At 41.0% G+C, this 25,132-nt stretch overlaps 1 protein-coding gene across 1 annotated transcript in view; it reads right to left on the reverse strand.

Moving 5' to 3' along the window:
* The window catches only part of COL22A1 (collagen type XXII alpha 1 chain), a 196,044-nt gene that overhangs the window by 14,735 nt on the left and 156,177 nt on the right, over positions 1-25,132 (reverse strand). Inside the window, exons 41-55 of the mRNA XM_051778556.1 lie at positions 23,618-23,653; positions 22,662-22,715; positions 14,414-14,458; positions 13,955-14,002; positions 11,968-12,081; positions 11,742-11,795; positions 8,611-8,664; positions 7,750-7,803; positions 6,210-6,263; positions 4,911-4,964; positions 4,067-4,120; positions 2,969-3,022; positions 2,370-2,414; positions 1,378-1,431; positions 304-357 (exon numbers count right to left, since the gene is read on the reverse strand). Coding sequence (XP_051634516.1) covers positions 304-357; positions 1,378-1,431; positions 2,370-2,414; positions 2,969-3,022; positions 4,067-4,120; positions 4,911-4,964; positions 6,210-6,263; positions 7,750-7,803; positions 8,611-8,664; positions 11,742-11,795; positions 11,968-12,081; positions 13,955-14,002; positions 14,414-14,458; positions 22,662-22,715; positions 23,618-23,653 — 828 coding nt within the window. The remainder of the gene's footprint in view (positions 1-303; positions 358-1,377; positions 1,432-2,369; positions 2,415-2,968; positions 3,023-4,066; positions 4,121-4,910; positions 4,965-6,209; positions 6,264-7,749; positions 7,804-8,610; positions 8,665-11,741; positions 11,796-11,967; positions 12,082-13,954; positions 14,003-14,413; positions 14,459-22,661; positions 22,716-23,617; positions 23,654-25,132) is intronic.

Consider the following 25,132-nt stretch of genomic DNA (forward strand, 5'->3'; position numbering starts at 1 on the left):
TGTCTTTCTCAAAGTAAGAAAGGGGTTTAATTAAACATCATCTGAGTCTTCCTGAAAACTATTCCTTCAAATCAGAGTTCTGGAATGCAGAACATCCCCTCTACACACAATGTATGGACACCCTGCTCTGGAAGTGTTCAAACCCAGGCTTGATGGGGCTCTGAGCAACCTGGTCTAGTAGAAGATGTCCCTGCCCAGAGCAGCATATTGGAACTAGATTATCTTTAAGGTCCCTTCCAACCCAAACCATTCTATGAACTATAATGTACCCCCAGAAATGACTTGTCAGAAGAAAAAACTTACCGGCTGCCCTCGGAGTCCTCGAGGGCCCTGTGGTCCTATGGGACCAGGATCACCCTGAGAGGAAGGAAAGTATTCCGGTCAGTGAGAAAGATCTGACATGGAGGCAGGTTAACATTTTAAAATATTCCTTATAAATTACACTGTTCACATATCAGGGAAAACCATTAAGGGAGTCTCACTGTCCCCTTTCAGTTATTTATGAGGAAGACCAACCTTTTGAATTTTAAACATCTGTCACTAGATGCAGCCTCATTTCAGGCAGAAACCATTTTTATCAAATTATCTTAAAGTTGTATTTCTCAGGGACAGAGATTCTCTAATAGTTCTCAAGAATTGACCACTCTGTTTTCTCTCCAGGGAGGCTTCAGAGCCGCTTCTATCTTCTCCAGTAGGTTCCTTTAGGTCTGTCTTACATTTTGCTTTGTAGGATACCATTTACAGCACTACAGTTTCCAGTGATACAAGGGGGTGTAAATGAGAAGCCACTTCTCCAGGTCCCCTGAGAGTGGCACATCAGCTACTTGGTACATTGCTCAGCAGCCGCTGAAGGATCCCATGTCAGCAGTGCTCTCCCAGGGCTTTGTTATGTGGCTGCACTTCACACTATTAATGCCAGAGGATCTGTTTGTACCATCTCTCTTTCTTCTGAGCAGCAGCATCTTATTCCATAGGTATTTCATAGATTTCAGTGGAGCAGCACACTCAGTCAGGTACAGCTGTGGCAGAGGAAGTGTGACAGAACTCAGCCCAGTGGGACCTGCAGGATGAAGCAGTGCTTGGAGAAGGATGGCAGAAGGCAGGTCCATGACTACCCAGCATAACCTGGGTTTCACACAATGTTGCTCTCTCTGCTTTTTCAAATATATAGTTGACATTTTAGTGTCAGCAGCTGAGCAATGACAAAGGCCCTCTAATTCTTTGTTTCCCCTAATGATCATTGCACAAATCATTCCCTGCAATAATTCACCCTTTATTGCAGTTTCTGCAGCTGTTTCAGGTCAGGGTCACTGTGAATTAAAAATTTCATTTTTCAGGGAGAAGGAGATTCATTTCTGCTCAAAATGGTAAACTTACATCCTTCCCTGGTGGCCCCTCACGACCAGCAGGACCCATCACACCTGGCTCCCCCTGCAATTCAGCAAAAAGGAAAGAGGGATCAGCTCAAGGTCAAATTCAGACCAATATCACCACTGTAACTGGTATTGGGTTTCTGCAATATTGGACTGAGCTCACTGAAAACTTTTTTAAAGTCAGCAAGAGCCTCGTTCATCTTATATGACATGAAGCTTATAAAAATAACTCAGAAGTATCTCCTGTAAGTGATGCACAAGGCAGTGCATAATCTGCTTTCCAGCAGATTATTTACTACTGCTAGTGCAACCACTGAAAACCACCAACATACTCATGATACTGAAGCTATCATAATGAGAAAGAGATGAGGAACTCCAGCACTGTATTTTTCAGCTACGCCTCTGCAAGCAGAGAATTTTATTTCCCTGTAAAAAGGCAGAATTAGGTGGAAGAATATTCGGTTTTGTATTCCACCTTTTACACCAAGAAGCTCAAAACAGAGTGGAGAACAACTTTATGTGCAGGACTTGAGGTTTGGGGTTTATGATCCCCAGGCAACTAAGTCAAAGGGACATTTCTATTCACATTTCTGTAAGTTTTGTACTTAAACTTATTTTGCACTTCTTCAGCATTTTTGGAGGAGAGCTAGTACTAGTCCAACAAGTGCAGAAGGGTTCCTCAGCTTGTAAGTCAGCATTTGTACCAAATGAATGCGTTATGGAGGCATCTTGAGGCTCCCTCACAAAGGGCTATGTCAAAGGGAGCGTCAGAGAACTCAGCTCTACCAGCTGCCTCTCCTAACCCAGAATCAGAAGTTCAGCAGACGGAATGAAGACAGCTGCTGTCATTTTGTGCCATAGATGTGGCCCATGGAATCGTAGTTGAAAACAGTCATGTAAAACACTGTCATAATTTTTGCTTTATCATGTATTGCCTCAGAAAGCACAATTCCAATTTGCACCATCTTTCTGGTGCATGAGGTACATATTACTTACTCGGGGACCTGGGGGACCCATATCTCCTCTTTGTCCTTTGAAACCCTATGAAAGACAATGAAATCAATAATTATCCATCACCCTGATACATGAAACACTAAGAAAACTTTATCTTGAATGTTTACTCAGAAACTTTCATAATTTTTTTTTCCTAAAGTTACTGTGGACCACTCAGCATAGAGCAGTCATGTCACAGGGAGTAATTAGGAAGGGCCACATCACAGGGAAAGCTTTCCATACCTCCTTAGGTGGCAAAACAAAAACTCTAGTCCATGTAACCCTGGTTTGACCAGCCAATAGATTATTTAACCCTCTTTCAGAGGAGACGTAATAGAACACAATGGCTACACCTGTGACTGTGCCTTCTGGCAGAGGGATTGTCATGAAGTTATATGCTTTAACTCCTATATCAGGGATTTATTCTAAGCTTGAAGGATTTGGAAATGTCTGTGTTCTATTTTTTTGCTTATTTATGCATTTATTTAGTCACAATGCCACGCATACGTTTGCATCGGTAAAGGACCTCATCTGCCCAACAAATGCTTCCTGACTACAGTTCAGAGGAGTGAGGGGATTGAGCCCTTCAGAGCAGTACCTACCGGTAACCCTCTGGCACCCTCCTGACCTGGGAGCCCTGGTTCTCCAGGCTTTCCCTGTAGGAAACAATCATATTCATGTTAATGAGAGTTTCAGGCCCATCTCTCTGGTGTTGAAAACTTCCCACCCTCCTCCCTTAGACATAACATCACTGAGAACTGTGGTTGCTCGGGGTTTATCCAGCAATGTCTGAACACATGAGGAGGTGAGCAATGACAGACATTCCCATGCACACCCCAGCCTGCACTGGCATCTGCACTTTGAGGTTTGGAGGCAGTTTACACCTCTGCACTGGTGCACCCTTGCAGCGTTTTAATGTCAGAGCAGCACCAATACCTAATCAGCACATGCAAAATCAGCATCTGCACAGAGAAACTGAGTGTTTTGGTGGAAACACAAACTGTCTGCAGCTGCTGTGACAAGCACTCCTCTACAGACCAGTTGTCCTCATGACTGGGAACTTGGCTCTTCCCAGAATCACTAAGTCCCGTTTCATGAGTCACAGAAAGGGACTGGCAATGCCTGATACTAGAAGCACATTCTTCATGTAACACACACAGTTGCCAGAAATAACATTCACTGCCAAAATAATTAAGATTTCCTTTTAGCTGACAACTTTATGGCTCAGGTTTTTTGCCTCAGCAAATGAAAGTATAGACTAAGTAGAGAAAGTCAAAAATAAACCCTCTAGTTCTAACCTCTAAAACAGAATTGTCTCAGAGCAATCCAGAAGAAGCTTCTTTAAAGACACCTCCTCTAAACTTTTTATACCCCATAAACTTCTACCTAAAAGATGGATTACTGGATTTAATGTTACAAGACAACCTTCTTTCTCCGCAGTGTTTACAGTAGTTGTAAAAGTGGAGTCACTAAGTTTTAGTGTATTTATGGTAGTTGTAAAAGTAAAAGTACTCAGTTTGTCAAGATTGCTCGTGTGTGACTCTTATAAATTGCTCAAGACAATATGGTCCTTCTGGTGTTAAAAGCAGACATGCAAACAGGCTCCTTGATCCCTCTAAGGAGTCTATAGACAGGCAGCTTCACAAACAACAACTGGATGGCTCTGATTGCCTGAGCAAAATGGTTTTAAATTACGTTACCGGTTCCCCAAGAGATCCTGGTTTGCCATCTTTGCCATCATTCCCAGCAATGCCCTGTAAATGGAATGCAAAACAGGGTATAAAGAATCGATAGGGAAGATTGGTGGGTTTTTTTGTTAGCATAACTCTGCTCATCATGGTATGCTTATGTTTGCCTAAACACCCTGCTTCTATAGCTCAACCATAAACCTCACCCTGCCACACTACTGCAACAGCATAAATTATTTCCTTTTCTAATATGGCAAGTCTAAGGGATTCCTCCTTTCCCGCAAGGTGAGCACTCTAACAATCTTAGACCAGCATTCTAAAAGCAACTGTTATAAATCATTATAATGCCATTATTTTCATTGAGGTGGGCTCCTTTACACTAGAAATAGCTCTGGCTCTATCTCTATGTCAGATTAAAAAACTCCCAAAATGTTGTATTATTACATTTGCCAGAAGAGAGGAGTCTATGCCCAAGATGCACTTGAACTTGAGTCAGTGTAAAGGAATAATTTTTACTGTGAACTCAGATAAAGTCAGTATTTTAGTCTCTGAATTCTTGTGTCCTTACACTGGAGTTATTAGTTGATTTTTTTTTTACTCTGCATAAGAGTATTTCCTCCAATGAGGAGATAGATAAGGAACAGACTTGATTCATGTTGGTAACTGACACTTTATTTTAAAGTGATCAAATACAGTATTCTCACTATCCTGGACCAAGGACATTGTATTGCACGACAGAGACCATCACATGCATAGCATTCAAAGCACCTCAAAAGTATCACCTCTTTGTTTTACACATCTATGCCTGTATGAAGAGTTTAATGTATTGAATAAGAAGGAGCTTAATTGTACTCACTGGAAGTCCAGGCAGCCCTGGTGGGCCCTGTGGACCTGGTGGACCATCTTTGCCCTGGAAGGAAAGAATAAACACTGTAGGTCAGAGAAGCTTCTCAGATCTTCCGTCAGATGATTTATCACATATAGTTTGACCAGGGACAATTGTGAGAAGCTGGTCTTGTAGCCCATGTCACAGAGTCTATGAGGTTTTCTTGAATTACTTCTAGTTTAAACTGGAGGGTGCTCTTTTCACCTAAAAAATTCTGTATTAACTATGAGTTCTTACAGATTGGGAAACCACTGAAATCACTGGTAATTTTTTTCTGAAGTTAATTATATTTAATGTTTTGTCCTTTAACTTCCTGCATTAGGTGTCCAGCCAGGAAGTAGATCTGTATTTTATAACTATCTAATGAGTAGTTACAGGAAGTGCCTTGCATACAATCCCAAGAAATTCCCAGGACTGGACAATAGCATCTCAGGTCTTTCACAGTGTCATAATCTTGATCATCCATTTGAAATGGATTTTCAGCCAGCCTGTCCTTCTAGACTCTGACCTCTCTGCTGAGAGTGTTCACTGATTTCATAACACCCATCAGGAGGACCATCATTGCTCACTTAAAATGAAGTTCAAATTGTGCAATGGATCTGAAAAAAGCAACTTGCTCCATAGGAAACCCTGATCTAGAAATTAATCACAGAATTACACAGTATTGAACTATTCCAGCTCAACAGCTTGTATTCCTCAGGGAACGTTAATTTTTAACTTTTCAATCTGAAGTTAGCATCAATCAGATTACCTGTCTCTCCCAGGGTTTTCTGATGCATTACCATAAAGTAGCATCTAAAAACCCTTCAAATGAAACAGAAGTAGCAAAAAGTTATCATGGGCTTCTCAGAGGTTTCACTTGTACTGGTATTTTCAGTGGTGCCAGGGAATGATGTCAGGCCTTGGCATCTGAGCAGTCTGTGCTGTGACATCCTTCAACATGTTGCAGGTTATATTCTGATAATCCCCACACAGAGTTTAGGTATTAGCCTAGGTTATAAAGCATCCTAACAGATTTAGTAATCCTGTTCTAGAGGCTAAGAGATGTTAATAGCAAGGACAGACACACGAGAGGTACGAAAACCTCCATACATATCCCATGGGCTGGATTATGCTCTGGTTAATTTGGAGATCCATTTGGTGAGTAAAAAAAAATTCAAGATCAGAGTAATCTGTTATTTGTGGAGCTCCTACTTGTAGGGGTAGAGTTGATAGAGACTGAATAATAATAGGTGAAGCCAGTGGTGAAGCACAGAGCTTAGAGCTTACTATGTCTCCTGGGTTTCCCACTGGTCCTATTGGTCCTGGTGCCCCATCTGATCCCTAAACAAAATAAAGCAGAAACAATGTGAATGATTCATGAATTCTGTACTTTTGTCAACATACTTCCTACCACAGCTGGCAACCCTGAAGTTTTCTTCAGTCACTCAGTTCAGCATTCATTCAACTTCTTCATTCATCACCAAAAAGCAGTGCTAACCTCTGCACTCAATCAACCTCCAAAGCCAGAAAAAGTCAGATACTTGAGTCTGGTCCTTCCTTCCAAAAATAGGGAAAAATAGGAAAAAGCCAATCTTGTGACAAAAATAACTCTGAAGAACAGAAATCACAGGAGAAGAGAAATTATGAAGCATACTCTGTGGCAGGCAAATTTTTGGAGCCACGAGTCAATGAAGGCAGAGGCAAAAGTCAGCAAAAGATGAAGAGTAAAATTATTGAAGGGACATCATATTCTGCTCTGCTTTGACAAGCTCAGTTTCACATTTTGATTTCACAGCACATTTTCTTTGGCTGTGAGTCTGTTCAGAGGGTCTCATAGGACAAGTATGAGGTTAATATAGACACAGTAAATGTGTCTGTTATTAACTTCTCCTAAAATAATGCTCACAGGAGCACAAATGACCCACAATGCAAGTCCACATGTTGTCCCATGGCAAAGCATCCAGAATCCTTAAGGCACTGCTACCATCTGAATACAGAATTTTAATCTAATCCTATTTTTCTGGCATGTCCTCTCATTTAGTTGGTGCAATGTAAATTTGGACTGTGCAGATCCCCAGTACAGAGGAAGATGGCACTTCCTCAGCATGTCAGAGCCAAACTGCACTGTAAGCAGCAATATGAGCAGTGATGACTGTGGGCAAAGAAAGACAGTTTGGAGAGAAAAGTCCTTCACTCAGGAAAAGCCCAAACACTTGAGGGGCATAAAGTGGAGATATCACCAGCAAGAGAGCCAAGTTCTTTCAGCTCTGATTCTGCGCTGTCACCTCTTTTTAAATACAAAGAAGAATGAATGTATTACAGAGTGAGTAGAGCTAAGAATGAGGAGCACTGTGATGGAGAGGAACATATGTAAGAGGTCTTTTAATTCAAAAGTAAACCACATGATATGAAAATTGGAAAAAATCAAGTCTCATACCACTGTGTAAAATTGAGAACTAAAACACTCTTAGATGTGCTGGTTCTAGATTAACACCTTATTCCACATAGAGTAAAACACCTATATACATATTAAATAGTCTCTGTGGAAGACTTTTCATCATCATTGTGTTGTATAAAGAGAGCAACTGAAGCTTAGCATCAATTTACAGAGTGAGCTGAAGCAATCAGTGAAAAGTGGCCAATATATTAAATAGCAATTACCATGAGTGGGGAACTCTATGACACTTAGGGGACCATTAGGAACCCAGTGGAAAATGCAAATTCAATGAATAGACAGATGGGAACAGTCCTTTCTTCCACACGGAGCTTGCAACAGCCTTTATTAGTAAGAAAAGTACTGGATCATCTTTGCAACAAAGGAACTTACAGGTGGACCAGGGTTTCCAGGAGCCCCTGAGAAGCCAGGCATTCCAGGGTGGCCCTGCAGAATAAAAAAAGAGACTTTCTTTAGGCACTGTTCACACCTCTAGTTGTATAAAAATTAACTGGTAACTGAATATTGTGAGGTAACATCAAAGCTAGACAATATGCAGACAGAGGTGGTTATAAGGAAATAAAGAACCATGGCTTTTTTAAAGCACAACCTTGTTTTTCAAGGTGAACACTTCAGAAATATCATAGTTATAATTTCAGGTACTTTTTCCAATGAATACCTCAGACTATGCTAATGGAAGATGAAAACAGATATTGTGGAATTGTACATACATAAGTTTAGGCAGGAAACCAAACCTGTTTAAAATATCCTACAAATCCCATTGAACAGGTGCTGATTTGCACATTAAACAGTTTGCTGTAATTTAGACCAGTCTCCTCTTTCCTGTGACAACTCAGTCCCTCCTAAAAGGAGTCATCCTTACATTCATCTTCCAAGAAAAATAGAAACACTGGATTTTTCAACCCAAAGACACCTGACCTTCTGGATACCATCAAGGGAATGTCTGAGGAAATTACTAAGGGTTAGGTAATGTAGAGAATTGAATGCATTTAGTCCAGAACTGAGGTAACAGATGATACAGGAAGGTTTTTACTGGACGATGAGGATGGAAACCTGTGGAGGATTGCTATAGTTTCACTCTTCAGAATAGCCCATTTGTGGTTTATGAGTGATGAAGAACTCCCATCTTCTTGGTTTTCCTCTGAGAAGGGAATTATTCCACAGACATCACAGGAATTACTGATGAAGGGGGAAGTACAGAGGCAGCACTGTTGGAAAGCACACTGGTTTTACCTGTTCACCTTTTTCTCCTACATCCCCAGTCATACCACGATCTCCTTTAGCACCCTGATAATAAAAAAAAAAGAGGCGTTGAAAGTCACTTCAGTATTGTGACAACTTTTTGACCTATTTCATAAAGCACTTGGACATTTGAGCATAAAACTCATGAATTAAGACTGAGACCTCCTAGACTTTTACTACCAATGCTGGAGCCAGGATATATGTGAAGGATGGCCTTTGAGTAGATCCAGCATAGCTGGTTTTTAATGTTGTAGTCTCATAGACATAAAGAGGAATTATACATCCTTAAAAAGCAGGCAGGTTGTTAGGAACTTCACTAAAATCATATCTTGATAAGGAATCATCTGGCCCAACAAAGACTTCTACAGCATGAGTTAGTAATCTCCTCTCCCTTCAGGGAAAACAGCAATAAAAATGGCCTTTCCAAGGTGCAGCCTGAAAATTCATGCCCAAAAAGTGCTCCCCTCTTCCTCTCTCTGTCTTTCTGTCCTAATGACACAGAACAGACAGTTAACTGTCAGAGACTGAAATGTTTAATGATTTATGCATTCTAGGAGACTTTTGCAGGCTTTTGACTTGCATTTCGGATGGACAGTTGGGCCCATCCCTCCCTCCAGTAAAGAGCCAAGTTTGCAGGCTTTTGACTGTTGCATTATACCTCTGATGGACAATTGAAGGTGTCAAACCCTGAAAAGGCAGGACCTCTGATGGCCCATAACAGCCCATTCCCCCTCTGCCAATCTAAAAAAAAAAAAAACAAAGATGGGAACCAGGCCAGACACAGAAACTCTGTGCAGGGCCCAGGGAGAGGTTGGAGGCTTGAGGCATGGCCGTGACACTGACCATGGATATAATAACTCATAACTTCTTGCAGTGTGGGGGCTTCCCTCCTTCACTCCCAGCAGATCAAGGCCACCACTTCAACTGACAGACATGGAAGCTGCAATGATCAAGTTTCATCGCTGGACCCCATGGGTGGTGACTATATACATCTGTCCACTCTCAGTTTTTCTTTCTCTTACTCTCCCTTAGCCTTATCCTGTCTTTCCTTTCTCTTCCTTAGCCTTATCCTGTCTTTCCCTTCTCTCCCTTATGCATTTTACCCCCCAGGGGTTATCCCTATGACATATAATATAGATGACAACACCCAAAATGCTAACATACCTGTTAAAACAAAATTGTTAAAATAAACCCTACCTATATATGTTTTCAGACACCGATTATTCAGTGTCGTTTCACTCTAATCCACCCCAAGGGAATTATTGATAAGAACCTGGGTTACTCCTCTCCCCTTTTTCTGGGGCGGATTGTAACACTAACTCAAATGTAGATGTCTGCATCATCAGTGCTTAAAATAAGGCAAGAGGAGTCTCACTCAGTGAAAAATACTGAGGTGATGGTGAACAGGTTATGAATAATGCACAGAACAATAATGAACTGCTGGCCAAGGAAATAATACTCTGCTTTACTACATGAGAGCTAGAGGACAAGGGGGAGAGGGAGGGTTTCTATCTATTAATTCAAAGAGCTCTAATTCATATGGACAGAAGGCATAAAGCTGCTCACGAGCAAAGATCTGAAGTTCTACTGCTCTGTTCCAGAATGAGACCTCATAGTTTAGATGGTGTTGGTAAGGACAATATACCACATAGTCATAAATAGAGAGTAATTTGGGTCTCTCGCTGCAAGATTCCTCCTAATGTATTCAGTAAGGACTCACAAAGACTGTCTCTGTGTTTGCGCCTTCCCATGGGTCTTACAATATTTGCTTTTAGCATTTGCAAACTCTTTTCACTGAATTCAAGTTAGGCTATTTATCAATTGCTTGATTTTATTTTATGCACATGTACAGTTTGAAATATGTCCTTGTATTTCACCTAAACATCCAATTTTACTGCCTAAATCTCTGCTTTCTCATAACACAGAAGAAAGTAGCAGATGTGGTATGTCTCAGATTGCTTGGCATTTCTGCCTGTTATTGGTCTTATGTGTTACTAATTCTCTTGCAAATTTTCTCCTGGAACATTCTTTCATTTTGATCAACTCTGTGTTTACTTTTGAGACTGTACTGCTCTCTCCATCACACTATTAATTGCAAGATATAAAATTAATTCATAAATCTCTATTAGCTTGTCCTACACTCTAATAAGTGCAAATACAAAGATGTTAAAATAGCAGGAGTTAATTTTAGACAGTAAGCCAGTAATACAGGGATATGTGGAGGAAACTGTGGTCCATCATGAAATCACCTTCTCTTTCCCTCCACTGATGTTTTTTAATTCACATTAGGCAGTCGTAAAGGTTTCAGCTGTGACCAGGCACTGGCATTGTGAGCTGACCGATGACAGACATCTTCATGGAAATGCTTGAAATGTGGAATACCTCAGACAATGGAAGTTTTGTGTTGGCCTATGTCCCTAGACCATAAGGCAGAAGCACATAGCTGAAACAAGGAGTTCTTCCTATAACTTGTTTCAGGAAATATTCAGAGTTTGTGGATAAAACCACCATGGCAGATGGTGTTCATGGAGCCCAGCAGCTCAGTGCAGCAGCCTTAATTTAAGTGGTTCCAGAACATAACATTCAAAGAGGAGAGGAACAGGCACAGTGGCTACTGCTGAGGCTTTGATTTCTTCCTCACCTGGTTTGGGTTGAAACTTACTCTCGTGTCCTTATCTGTCTTCAGAACAGCAATGTAAAGAAACTCAGTATCAAGAATCAAGCCCTTCACGTGTGTGTTTGTGTGTGAAAGGGATGGTAGAAGACACTATTGAAGTGAAACAGCGTCCATGCAGGGAGCTGTGCAGTTCTGCCCACCCAACAGGGCACTGCTACCTCCTCACACAGAGATGGATCCCACCAAGGATCCCTTATACTCACAGTGTCATAGAACGGTCTGACTTAGAAAGGACCTTAAAGAACATCTAATTCCAACCCTCCTGCCATGGGCAGGGACACCTTCCACTAAACCAGGTTGCTCAAAGCCCCATCCAGCCTGATTTTGAACACTTTCAGGGATGAGGCATTCACAGCTTCTCTGGGCACCCTGTTCCCAGACTAATTAGTGTGATTATTAGTCACAAAAAAGTTTTCATGGGACAATTGAAAAACAACCAACCAACCTTTGGGCCATCAAGCCCAGGTGGGCCTGCAGGACCTCTGGGACCAGCAACCCCCTACAATGCAGAAAACGTAGAGGTAAACACTAGTTTAGTCCACAAGTATCTAAAAAAGATTCAGTAGGTTGTTAATCAAAAAAAAATAAATTATAAGAAACCATCAGCCATATTATAAGAAAAACAAGGTTACACCAGATCCAAGGCATGGTCACTTCCCCAACTCTCTTACCATTTTCCCATCCTGGCCATCTCTGCCTGGTGGTCCTCGGAGACCTTTATCACCTTTGAAACCTGGGATACCTGGCAGTCCTGGTGGGCCAGGAGGGCATTCACTGCACACATCCTTGGAAAGAACATGGAGACACACATCAGCAATAGACTTCAGGCACTTAGCAGACTCTACAGACACCCAATATGAATGCAGCACAGTGGTGCTGGTATAATATGCAAAGCTTTGCAGTTTTACCTCACTGGATAGGACGGGGGTGAATTTGCCTCACAGAACTGCACTGGGGGCAGTGTGGAGCAGAGTGAGGGGCAGCAGCTGAGCTCACACATGCTCCCATGGGGAGTTTCCTATTAGTTCTAGGTCCTAACAGATCGTCCAGGATCAAGAAACAATGGAAAAACCCCTTCCTGACATGGAGGTCAGAGAGTCGCAAAACAAGGCTAACAAGAACAACATCATTTTGAAGCTTCAAAACTACTAGAAAACTGTGTCTGCACCACTCTGAAAGAGCTGAGTTACTGCTCAGAGGGCAGATTTCTAGGGAAAAACAGGTGCAGCACAATGTCAGAAAGGGTGTTTTGCAGGGGAAACTGTATTCAGCAGCTGGCATTGCCAAGGAGAACTCATCCGATGGAGTTTGTGAAGACTAAGTGAATGTCACAGTGTCCTGGCCAAATTTTATCATGGAGAATCATTACCTCCAAACCTTGCAAAACTTTGAAGCATCATCTCAGTAGTCTTTACACTTCAGCTATCCTCAGCAGATTAAATACAGTGCTATGACATTTCCATTTCAAAGGCAGATTCCCTTCAGCAAAAGGGGAGAGAATCCTGCCCATAGGAGACAACACAGCACAACAGACAGATCATCAGGCTGAGACTCTGGAGACCTTGCTACAACACCCACCTCTGTCAATGATCTGTTGTAAAATTGTGGGGTAAACTACCTTTCTGAGTCTCAGTCCCTACGCACCTTTATCTACTTACAATGTCAGTGCTTGAGAAACACCTAGAACAGCAGAGCCCTTATTTCACCTGGAATTGCTTTAGACAGATCTGTACCAATCATGGAGTGAAAAAATACTAAGCAGAAAGAATGCAGAAGTGTGTTTAACCATAGCATAAGTAAAGGAAATAATTGACAGAATACCAAAATTTTGTCCTGTGCCCAAGAATGAGTGTCTTGTTCTTGTCCAGATTAGAAATCCCAAACAACACCTTACAGTGAAACCTCTAGAATCATACTGGGCTCCACAAAACAGAGACAGCTCTTCAAAGTCATTTCACAGTAGCAATCTTAAAAGGGCCCTTTTGTTAATGTTGTCAGTAAAAGAAGGCAAATGTTTAGTTTGTTTTAATCAATAAGAAAGGATTTCTTGCCATATTTCAAGACAGCTTAAAAGACTCCCAACTTAGCCCATGGAAATCTGTAAAGGATTTTGCAGTCAATGCCTACCAAAGGCTGACTTGTTTCCCAGAAAACTCTCTACATGGAGAGTAAAATCAGACAGATCATCACTTTTGAAACATGGGTGCTTTTGGGGTTAACTACCTTCATCCTTTCAGATGCACAGTGCAAACTAACTTTGCACACACAGTTCAAAATTACTCCAGTCACTGTTGAAGATATATGTGAAAAAATCAGATATTTTATTAATTTGGTTTCCATTTTCTGGTTTGGATAATACTACTGATAATGTTTATTTCTCCTTGGGAATGCATGCCTCTGAAATAACTGAAAAAGCCTCAAAATTTTTATAGGGATCTTTGTAGGTCATTTCACTGCTGGAGATGGCATTTTGATCTCCAGTGTGAGCACTAATGTCCCAATACCGGTGCAAGTAGGAGACATACAAGTTTCAAGCTTTGACAGAGTGTTTAAAGACACCTTTTGGACTTATAGTCAGACACTTTCCCATCACAGAATGATAGTCAGGTCTGAATCAAACACACAGATAAACTCTTACCCTCATCAAAGGCTGATTACCTTTACTAGGAGATTTATGTCCTCTGGAGAGAGCAGGGGTGGGGAACCCTGTGGAATGAGAAATTCATTATCTCAGACAATTTTAAAAAGCAACAAGACATTAGATCTTTTTCCTGAATGTGGTCAGTGGTTTCCCTTTCCTTGCCTAGGACTCACTGGGACAAACATGCACTTCATCACATCTGAGACGAGTTCTTGCTGAGGGCACTGCACAGTGGGGCTAAAAGGGTGCCTTTAAAATTTTGGCTTTTTACATGCAGAATATCTGGTTATTTTCGTACTATTTCAAAGTTGTCACAGATATTTTTATCATAACCCCTTAGTGGGTCTTAGTGTTTTTCCCTTTACTCTGCTGGGAAAAGCAGCAGTGGAAAAGCACCGGAGCGCTCTTCTGAGTTGAGGTGTACAGGTGCAAACTGAGTTAAAAGAAATATGTAACACAAAAATGAAGTTACATACAGGTTTTCCAGGAGGTCCTCTTTCCCCTGGACTTCCAGGTAGACCCTACAGATCAAAAGAAAGAAAAGAAATGTGAAATTATCATACAATAACCCCCAGGTTGCTCTTACACTCACTGACTGCTCTGGGTTAGCACACATTTTACTGTCTGCTGCTCAGCAGCACTGCTCCTTGCATGTGACAAACAGTAAACTCAATACCTGCAACTTTAACATCCTCTGAACTCCTCCTAAACCTCATTTACCTACCGTGTGACCTTGCTAGACTCATTTCAGTCACACAGAGATTGAAATTGCTTTAGTTTGTCTTCTGGTCACAGGAAACACTATGAAATGCAATAGTGTGAAGGATGAAGCTTTAAATCTCTGATGGCATCTGTAACATGCAAAATTGAGACCTTGCAAACAGGTTTGTTTGTCTGGGGAGCTGTAGTGGTTTTAGTTTTCATGAGATGAAGGCATAGAAATTACCAGCATCCTTAGAATTTTAAGCCTAGAAAGTCATGGTTTGGAAAAGAGACAACCCCCACCCCTCAATGGGTTTCTCTTACCTGTCATTAGCAACTCATTAGTTTGTTAAAAAACAAAACAAAACAAAAACCACATCTAGAGATTATTGTAATATCTTTGCATAAACTAATGCTCACATGGGAAACCAAATCTTTTGAACAGGACAGTTGGTCACTGTCCAGATGGTGACAGAAATCTTCATCGAGAGTATCCTTGCAGTGGTGTTTTAAGATAGACTTGGTGAGATTCCCCCAAACCACTTCCTGCTAAATTCCTGTATCCACCTGGTCCATCACCCTGTGTCATCACTCAAACATATGCATGTTCTATCCATAATGAGAACCTTAAAGAGCATACTAAATATCTTCCATCTATCTTAACCACATACAAAAGCTGTCCTACCTGACTATTTTTGCTTCTAATGGAACAGTTTCTACTGACAATCTGGAAGCACCTTTCTGTGTTCAGTTTTATTGATTCTGCAGCACGTCCCAGCTGGAGTGCTCTCTGGGGTGGTTCCAGATTTGTCACCCAGGGTGTTCACAGAATAGATTTGGTTGGAAGGGACCTTAAAGAATATTTTGTTTCCAACCCCTGCCATGGGCAGGGCCACCTTCCACTAGACCAGATTGCTCAAAGCCCCATCCAGCCTGGCCTTGGACACTTCCAGAAATGTGTCATCTGCAGCTTCTCTGGGTAACCTGTTCCAGTACCTCACCAACCTCACAGTAAAGGACTTCTTCCTAATATCTGATTTAAACCTACTCTCAGTTTGAAATCATTCCCCCCTTGTCCTGTCACTACAGGCCCTTGTAAATAGTCTCTTTCCATCTTTCCTGTGGGCTCCCTTCAAGTACCGGAAGACTGCAACTAGGTCACCCCAAAGCCTTCTCTTCTCCAGGCTGAACAATCCCAGTTCTCTTAGCCTTTCCTCATAGGAGAGGTTGTCTATCCCTCTGATCATCTTGGTGGCCTCCTCTGGACTTGCTCCAAGAGGTTGCTGTTCATCTTGTGGTGGGGACCCCTGGGCTGGATGCAGCACTGCAGGTGGGGCCTCACCAGAGAGGAGCAGGGAGGGGACAATCACCTGCCTCAACGTGCTGCCCACAGTGCTCTGGATACAGCCCAGGACTCAACTGGCTTTCTGGGCTGCGTCAAAATCTGGATGATGATCAATACAATGAACATACAAGTAGTGGCTCAGCAGGGGCTAGCTAGTTAAATCTAAGGCAATCAAAATTTTTCACCTGGAAACCTCCATTAAAAATTGATTAAATCCTTTGCTGGGATGAAGACTGGATGTTCTGTCAGTCACCTTGTCTCAGGTTAGTTTGTTGTCTCCAATCAGTTTGTTGTATTATTTATGAAGACAACCAGATGGTTAGTACTTGGTCACCTGGGGATTTATGACTGAAGCACACTGCGTGTGCTACACAACTAGAGCTATAGGGAAAACTTGAATTTCGTCCTTGTGTCTCCCATAGTACTTAAATCCTTTATGTCTTGCTAGAGGAGAGCAAAAAAAGGGGAAAATATACTGATCATCTTCTTCTGTTCCAAATTAAATGTGTCTGTGTGAGCAACAATCCTTCAGCTACCTTGACTTCCTAAGAGATGAATATTAAACACAAACTGAAGTGGATCTAAAGTGGACCTGAAACAGTACTGAAGCCCATGGATGAATGCTTGTTTCCCAAGGAACTTAACCTGCAGGGGAGGATAAAGAGAAGATAAGGTCCAAAGGAGAAGGTTAACTTATAATTCCCCACAACTGGGGAATTGAGTAAAAATAAGGAAACGTTATAGCTGTTTATAGTTTTGCCTCCACCACAGAGCATCAAAGTGAACCTAGAGGACTGTGGGATGTTTGCAAAGTCCCCTGTCTTTCACAGGTGCTAATTGTCAGGTCATGCTTTTAGCATCCTCTTCACTGTGGTTCTCAGCCACTTCTGCAAGTGGGAAGAGGGCTGACTAAATAGCAGTTACACAGGTCTTATATTCCCAGATCTGCTGTGTTCAGGAAGACTCACACAGCACTTTCTTTAGAAAGTGTGATGCAAAGCAGACTTGAACCATGAGAATAATCCTGTATCAAAAAGCAACACAGAAAAGACAGTTCAGAAATGTCTTTCATGCTGAGTAGTAGCACAGCTATAAATAAACTATTTCTGCCATAGGGCTCACTGACAGCCTTTTACTTTGGGATCATAAACATGAACAAGGCACTAGCAGTGTAATTTGAGTATTTAAAGAAGATTTTTTTAAAAGAGTATAGGAAAAGACTTCTTAGTTATGTGAAAAGACACACAAGAAGATAGTGAATAAAACTGAAATCCTTGGGAAGATTTAAGCACAGCTATGATAACCACATGGTATCAGATTGCCTTGAAACAAAAAGGGATGGACCTACTTTCTTGCACACTGTATGATGTGAAGCTGTGATGTCTTTAACAGGGTGTAAATGAGACAGAAAAAGAGATTAAGTTCTGTGCCATGGCTGACAAACCTGAAAAACACTGAATTCCCAGGAGAAGTCACACAACTGAAAGGTACAAAACTGCAAACAGAGAATGCCCTTTGAAGAATGCTTCTCTGAACCAAAAAGAAAAAAAACAGATGTAGGATGATGGCACTTCAGCACAGTGCATTATCAGAGGACAGGCAAATGGAAGCATAATCCAAAGTAAAGGAAAGATTGTTGTTCTATAGAGGCCTGGAGTTAGAAAAGGCTGACAAAAAGGGTCAAGCTGCAAGCACAGAATCATAGAATCAGAATATCCTGAGTTGGAAGGGACTGACAGAGTCCAACTCCTGGCCCTGCATAGGACAATCCCAAGATCACATCATGTGCCTGAGAGCATTTTCCAAACATGTCTTGAACTCTGTCAGGCTTGGTGACCACTTCCCTGAGAAGCCACTTCCAGTATCTGGCCACCATCTGGGCAAAGAACCTTTTCCTAATATCCAACCTAAACCTTCCCCGGCACGTTTTCAAATTGCCCAGAGCAGAATCAAAATGCTAGAATGATAACAGGGAGGATATAAATGCATCTGACAAGCTAATAGGAGAGGAAACTGGAAAAGAGAAATCCAGAAAAATAAAATTAAAAAAAAAGAAAAAAAAAAGAAGAAATTAGTCTGACAAAAAACTATATGGCACTGAAAAGAAATGCTGCTAACATGATGTGGGAAAACATGCAGATCCAAATAACAAGCAGTGTTGAAAAGCTTGTAAAGTTTGAACACTTCCAGGAACTTGCAGCCAACAGTGGCTGGCACAAAGTGGAATTTCCAATGGGTGGTACAGCACACCAATATAGGGAAAAAATGTCAGCAATGAGGAGCTGTGATGCACAGGATCCAGAGCATCAGTCTGCAAAATCTGACACATAGGAATGATTGTTAACTGGGAACTGAGGGAAACTGTGATGATGTTATGCTGAAAAATGATGCTCAGGTAAGTGGTGTATGGGAAAATACATGACTTAAAGAAAATCTATAATGAAACACATAAGTATATAACGAAAGTGTGTAAGTCACACAGACTTATGGTGGGATAGTTCTATTACACAACTGAAAATTAAACTTGAAATGCAATAATTTAAATAGATTATAAGTTACAGCAATAAAGAGACAAGAGGAGGTTTAATAAGTGTATTCTGGTTTGGGGTGTAACTACCCTAAAAATACTGAGAAAAGCTCCTTGTAACTGTCCCTCTAAGTGCAGAGAAAAATTAACCTCAGGAAAGAAAACCCTGTTTTTCAAATCCAATGACAGTAATATATGCATCCACAAAGGTTTTGTAATTATGAAAGTAAACTCAGGGGAAGATTAACTTCCCAGTAATGCTGAAACTTAGTTACCATGAATAATTAAACTAATTAAATATTGATTAATTAAATGTTTATGTTAATTAAAATTATCATAATCAAAGTACAGAAAGGGCCTATTAAACAGGTGCCCTCACTGCTAATAGTAGGATAAGAGAATGTCTCATTCAGATTATTTCCTAATTTAAGAGCACTAAGTAGTTATGTTGAACAGAAACATTTTATCTCTCAGCAGACAGTCACAGGATGATTCCCAAAACATGCAGTGTAAGGGTATTTGGCCAGAGAGTGTCTGCTCCTTTGGGAGTATCTGGTCAAAGACCTTTTTTCAATGCAACAAGGGAAAATAAGGAAAAAGACATAAATTAGAACATCAAGGACACAAACCTGACCAACAAATAAGGATGGTAGTGATGGGAACCAAATCTGGAAATTCACACTAATTGATGAATGCATGTGGAAGTGTGAGGAGGCTTATTCCAGCAAGATTATCTGATCCAGGACCTTGTCAATTGGGAAATTAAGGGAAAAGGAGGAAATCAGAAACTAAATATGCCAAGACACAGACAAAGCAAGAAACAAATCTTGTCACACACCAATTGATGGGCTATCAGGAAACCACAGGCTGCACTTCCAGGGAGACCAGTCTGGACTTTGCAAGTGATAAGACTGTAAACTAGGGTGACCCTGAACTGGGAGGGGTGCAGGAATTAGTAGAGCTGGGGAGATGCATGAGGGGCTGTGCAGGGGAATGGACAGCAGAGAGTAACAGACAGGGGTAGACAGAAAAGGGTGTAACAGAGGGCTGGTCACACATAAAAGAGTGCTGGTGGATGCATTTGATTGTCTGAGCTCTGCACCTCATCACCATGGTTTGTCCTATGGTCTTATGTCTTCCTATAAACTTTCCATAGAATCATAGAATGGTTGGGCTTAAAGATAATCCAACTCTCCTCCCATGGCCAGGGATACCTTCTATTAGACCAGGTTGCTCAAAGCCCCACCCAACCAGGTCTTGAACAATTTCAGGGATGGGGCATCCACGGCTTCTCTGGGCATCCTGTGCCAGTGCCTCACTATATGCACAGTAAGAAATTCCTTCCTAATATCTAATTTAAATCTACTTATCAGTCAGGAGGGACCTGATCTGCAGTAGCTGAAGTAGACAGCTGTAGAAATATTTTTTTATATGTAGAAATATTTTTTTATAATTCTCAGACTAGGAGTTTGGCCAGTTTCTCTGACAGAAGGTACTTAAGGCTATACTATTTTAATACTGCAGATTAAAATCTGATTTGGATTATATTTTTCCAAAAGCAAGTAATTTTTTTAAGTGACTGAGGGCATTAAAGCAGGCACAAGATAGACTGGTTCTGTTACAGAACAAATTAGTTGTATCATCGGGAATAACAAAGACCTAAAAAACTTCACTTTTCAGGCTTTAATAATCAGAGTTTTAGTTAATCAGAAAAAAGAAAAAGGGCAATTAAAGATAAGAAAATAATCTATATGGGAGAAGACAATATCTCCCAGCTTTGTTCCAGAAAAAGAGAATTTGTAGGGCTTTATGGACATAATGAACTTCACAGGACAAATAAATACCAAGCCTTTTGCAAAGAGGAACAGAACAAGGCCAAACCAGCACAACTGTACTGCACACCTAGACAAACATTTTCAAAACCTAAATTTTAATAAAACAAGACACTGTCCTGAGAACTCTTGATATTTGATTGAATTGCCAACAGATATTTCAAAAGGTGACCCTGAGCAGTGCAATCAGAAAAAAAAAAAAGCGCGTGCTTTTAGGGCACTAGAAAAAAAGTTAGAAGGTAGTCACATAAAAAAAAAATGAATTTATTCACCTATGGGAGATAATTCTAGCCAAACTATTGCAAAAGAAGGATTGACTCTTTCACCTTCCCAAATACAATTGTAAATCTGTTTTGCAGTGTCAGAGAGTACAACAGCTTATGGCAGACACTTCCACAAGCATCTGATGAGCTTGCAACTGGAAAAAACAATGAAAAGAATAATTTAATGTATGTAAATGTGATTTAAAAGATTTTTTTCTGCCTCAGAAAAAAACATGGAACACATTTGCAAAGGCCACAGCAAAATACAAGACTGAGGCAAGTCATTAAGGCAATTGACACTGAATGGCTTGGGAGTTGCATGGCAAATTCATATTAGCAATTCAAATTGGAGCTTTCCTAACTGATGCCATACTGTTTGAACACAGCAGAGTACAAAAATGGGCAAGCTTCAGAGAATGCAGGAACACTTCACTGATATCCAAGAGGGCATAAACAGAACAAAAAATGCTCTGTACTAGTTAAATGAAAATGGAGATCAAGAAACTGTGAATGCATGATCTTGTCAAAATAGGTTATCCCTGCTGTAACACCAGAAATGCTGGAATGTGCAGTAAGTGTGGAGAATGTGTTTTACAACGAGGAATGGTTCTGTTTGACTTAATCTTCTGCAGGGGAAAAAAAAGTTGTAAAGATTACAGTGCTGCCTCTCCAAGAGCTGACCAATTAACACTGGTCTGAGAAGAGTCAGAGACACTGAAAAGCTGCCTCTGGCACTTGCCTCACACAACACAGCTGTAATAAACTAATAAAATAAAATATAATCATATGTAAAATACATAATATGTAATAAAATAAATCATATCTCATGTTTAAAACCTCTTGATTAAAAATCTCAGCCATCTGAAGCAAGGTGAGGAGATCTATGGACAGTCAGCAGGACACAATCAATCCCACATCTGAAGCTGCTCAGGGGTACAGGGTGATGGAGGCAAAGGACCATTTCTACTATCGTGGGCTGTGGAAGAATATCCTGACATTATCATTCATCTGGTGACCAAGTACAGAATAACAGAATTATGGAATCATAGAATGCTTTGGGTTGAAAGGGACCTTAAAGATCATCTCATTCCAGTTCCCCGCCATGGGCAGGGACATCTTCCACTAGACCAGGTTGCTCAGAGCCCCAGGGCCTTGAAAACTTCCAGGAATGGGGGCATCCACAACCTCTCTGGCCAACAAGTAGGTGGGAAGAAAACTTTTAGGCCGTCTGATGTATGTCAGTAAAGCCACACTAGAGCTGAAAATTGCTTGTTGTGGAGTTAGTGGAAACTGTTACCCATTTCAGACATAAAACATCAGCATCATGAAACAGTGCTGAGAAGGAGAGTTACAGAAGGTCACTGCCCCATCCCCACAGTGTTCCCTCAACAGGCACAAATCCAAAGATCAAGGCTTTCAAAATCTCCAGAGCCTCTGTCAGAGGACTGGTTTCCACATCACAGAGAAAAAAATGCTCCTCTTTCTGATTCAGCACTGCAAGAGAATCAGGCAGTGAGAGGGGACAGTTTTCCAGCTGGGACTCTGCCACTTTTCTCTCTATTCCTCAGTTCCGTGACTCACCCACTGAGACAGCAGGAGAGAGGACAATGTACCAAGAGGTTAAAATGTCATCCAGCATGAACAATAGCAGCAGCGAAATGAACTCATAAAGAACTTTTTTCAGCAGCTGTGGCCCTGTTTTCATAGAAATACTACAGGGGTACTTATCTCAGAGACTTCTAAGAAGTTCCTAGACAGCTTAACAACCATCTTTTTCCAGTGTAGAATCATTCCCCAGTGTATGCTGCCATTCCCCAGTGTCATTTTAAAATGGTTCAGTGGTGAAGTCCATCACTTTCCTTGAGGTAATCCTTATCCCAACTATTTTCCCATCTGACATCCTAACTTGTAAGAGCTCCACTTCTGTCAATCATCTCCCTTAGACCATCCTAGTAACACTCAGTGACTGCAGTTGACTGTAAGCACAAATTTTCAGGAATATTAGATTCAAGCATTGACAAATTTATTGAGCACTTAGACTTTTTTTTTACTTACATCCTGCCCAGGAGGCCCTTGTGGTCCAGGGATACCAGGAACACCACGGGGACCCTGGAAGGGAGAGAACAGACAAACCCAATAACATGAACAGCATTTATGAAGTGCCTCTTAGCTGAAGAAAAGAAATCCTCAACCTAATAGTTATTGAGGTAAAATTAACTAGTAGTTAAACAACTATGAGAGAGTTTAAGAAAAAATATGATTAAATCTCACAATGCACTATTCCAGAATCCATCATTTCTGTGCCTCAAGGGACTTCATGAGCATCTCTGAAGTCAAATTTCACATACATCAACTGGAAAGATAATAATGACTCTTTATAGGAGGCAAGTTTTTGAACAGGGAGAAAATATGAGTGAGCACAGGAAGGCAGAGGAGAAAAGAAGGTCCAGCTCTTCAGTACCAAGCTATCGCACTGGCTAGGACTGGCTGTTGTGCTGGAAATTCATGCCAGTGTCTGTGAGAACATGGTACAGTTATCTGTTTCACAACAATGGATTGTGTCCTTGTAAAACTGAATGTTGAGAAACTAATTGTGTTTGGTGAATACCAAAATCTGTAAGATTTCAGTAAGAAAAATGCTTAAAAACTGTTTATTTAAAACCTTTGAGGTTGTGGCTATAAGGCATAGAAGTGTGTCCTGAATTATGTGCCTTGGTATAATTTTTTAAATGAAGGGTGAAAAAGTAACAATCTTTCTCCTGCAGGATTATTGACACATAAGGAAAAGTTGTCCCCGTGCAAGACTCTCAATCAACTCTTTCTCACAACTCAATATAGGAGACAAGGACCTGGTAATGCACAAGTCCCCTTTGGAGGGTCAGCCACTCTGTGACCAACTCTCAGGCAAAACCAAATTAATTACATATACCTTCATGAAATCACTGGTAGAAACACATTTGGTTATCTCCCTCCCCATAAAATTTGGGTATAGCTAGAAAGACATACTGTACCAGTGACCCTTTGTCTCCTGGAGGTCCTGCAGGGCCCTGCAAACAGAAAAGACACAGCAATAAAACCACCTAAAATTAACATCCCCCTTTGTCTGATCAGGGAGGGTCCTGAAGCATTAAGGGATTATTTTCTGCATTGGTCTACGTGGCTGTGCACAGGAGTGTGTGTGTGCACTGAATATGCCCTTTGACAATCCATGCTCAGCCTCGCCCCTGGTCGGCTCTGGGGACACAGAATCACACAGAAACAACATCTGTTGGGCTGGGACATCCCATAGGACCTTTGATCTCTTCAGTTTAGGTCAAAGCAAGAAGTCTAGTGGTCTTGTATATTCTATCTGTTTGGGGATGCAACTTAAAAAGGAGCAGCTGAGTAGAGTGAGGTACTAGAAAGTACTCACTTCTGAAGGAACACCACAGAAGTGGTGCAGTACCTGTATCCAGCACAGATGAATCAATCTGGTATCCCAAACACACACAAAACAAGGCTTATCCTCACGTCCTTGGGGCTGTGTTTGAATTAACTGGTGTAACGGCATGCTCCTTGTGTAACAAGGAATAATGATGCTCCTCGTAGGTGGTGTGGACAAAGAGGCTTTATTTCAAAATTCGCGCTCCTTTTATCTCTACATACCATGTGACTTTCTTAACCAACCAGTTTACTAACTCTGGGGCATGCTTTCTTGGGCTCTGTTACCTCGGCACATCCTTTGTGCCTTTAGACACGCCTCCCATAAACTGGCTCACACTATAACTCCTCTCCTTTTTCTTCCTGTTTCAGGCACAGTAACTCACTAATCCTCATACAGTCCTGAATGCATAATTCTGAATCCATGGTAATATCAACAGGGCAAAGCAGGGCAAGATGGAAACCTTTCTACTTATTCAGCACACAGACCCATTGGGCAACTTCAGCATAAACATGTGAATTCATCCCAGTTCTCCGAGCAGTCCCCTCTTCTGTTGGGAAGAACACACTCTGCTAATGCTTGAGTTTATGGCTCAGTGTTATGTCAATCGTAACTCAATACTTTAACAGATAAGGTAAAAAAAAAATCCTCATCTATATATACTTTTTGTGCAGGGAACAAAGCCTGAGAGAGGTAAAGGGCACAGTAGGAAATAGGGAGAGTTTTTCAATTAAAAGGAGTGGCTGGCTTGCGGCTCTGAAGCTGAAGTATTATAAACACAATTTTGTTACACTGCTAAAAGAGTAGAGACTGACACTTTTAATTCAGTGTTTAATATGCTCTGAAGCAGCTCCACTGATTTTATTCTGGTTTTTTGTTAGATTTTTTTTTCTGTGGGATTCAGCCTGATAGATTCGGGGTTATGCAGTGGTTTTTATAAATTCCAGAGTCTGTGCACTGGACTTAAGGTTGTGATGGAAAAAACAGTGAAAAAAAACTATTATAGTTGTCATTTGTTTTTGTGGATTTTTTTTTAAGTATTTAATGAGGCAGATTAAATAAATAAAACTTATATGAGAGTGTGGTGTGTAGGTGGCTATACATC

The sequence above is a fragment of the Manacus candei genome, unplaced genomic scaffold (genome assembly GCF_025592945.1).
Source record: "Manacus candei isolate 608988 ecotype Guabito, Panama unplaced genomic scaffold, ASM2559294v1 h1tg000013l, whole genome shotgun sequence".
Taxonomy (NCBI): domain Eukaryota; kingdom Metazoa; phylum Chordata; class Aves; order Passeriformes; family Pipridae; genus Manacus; species Manacus candei.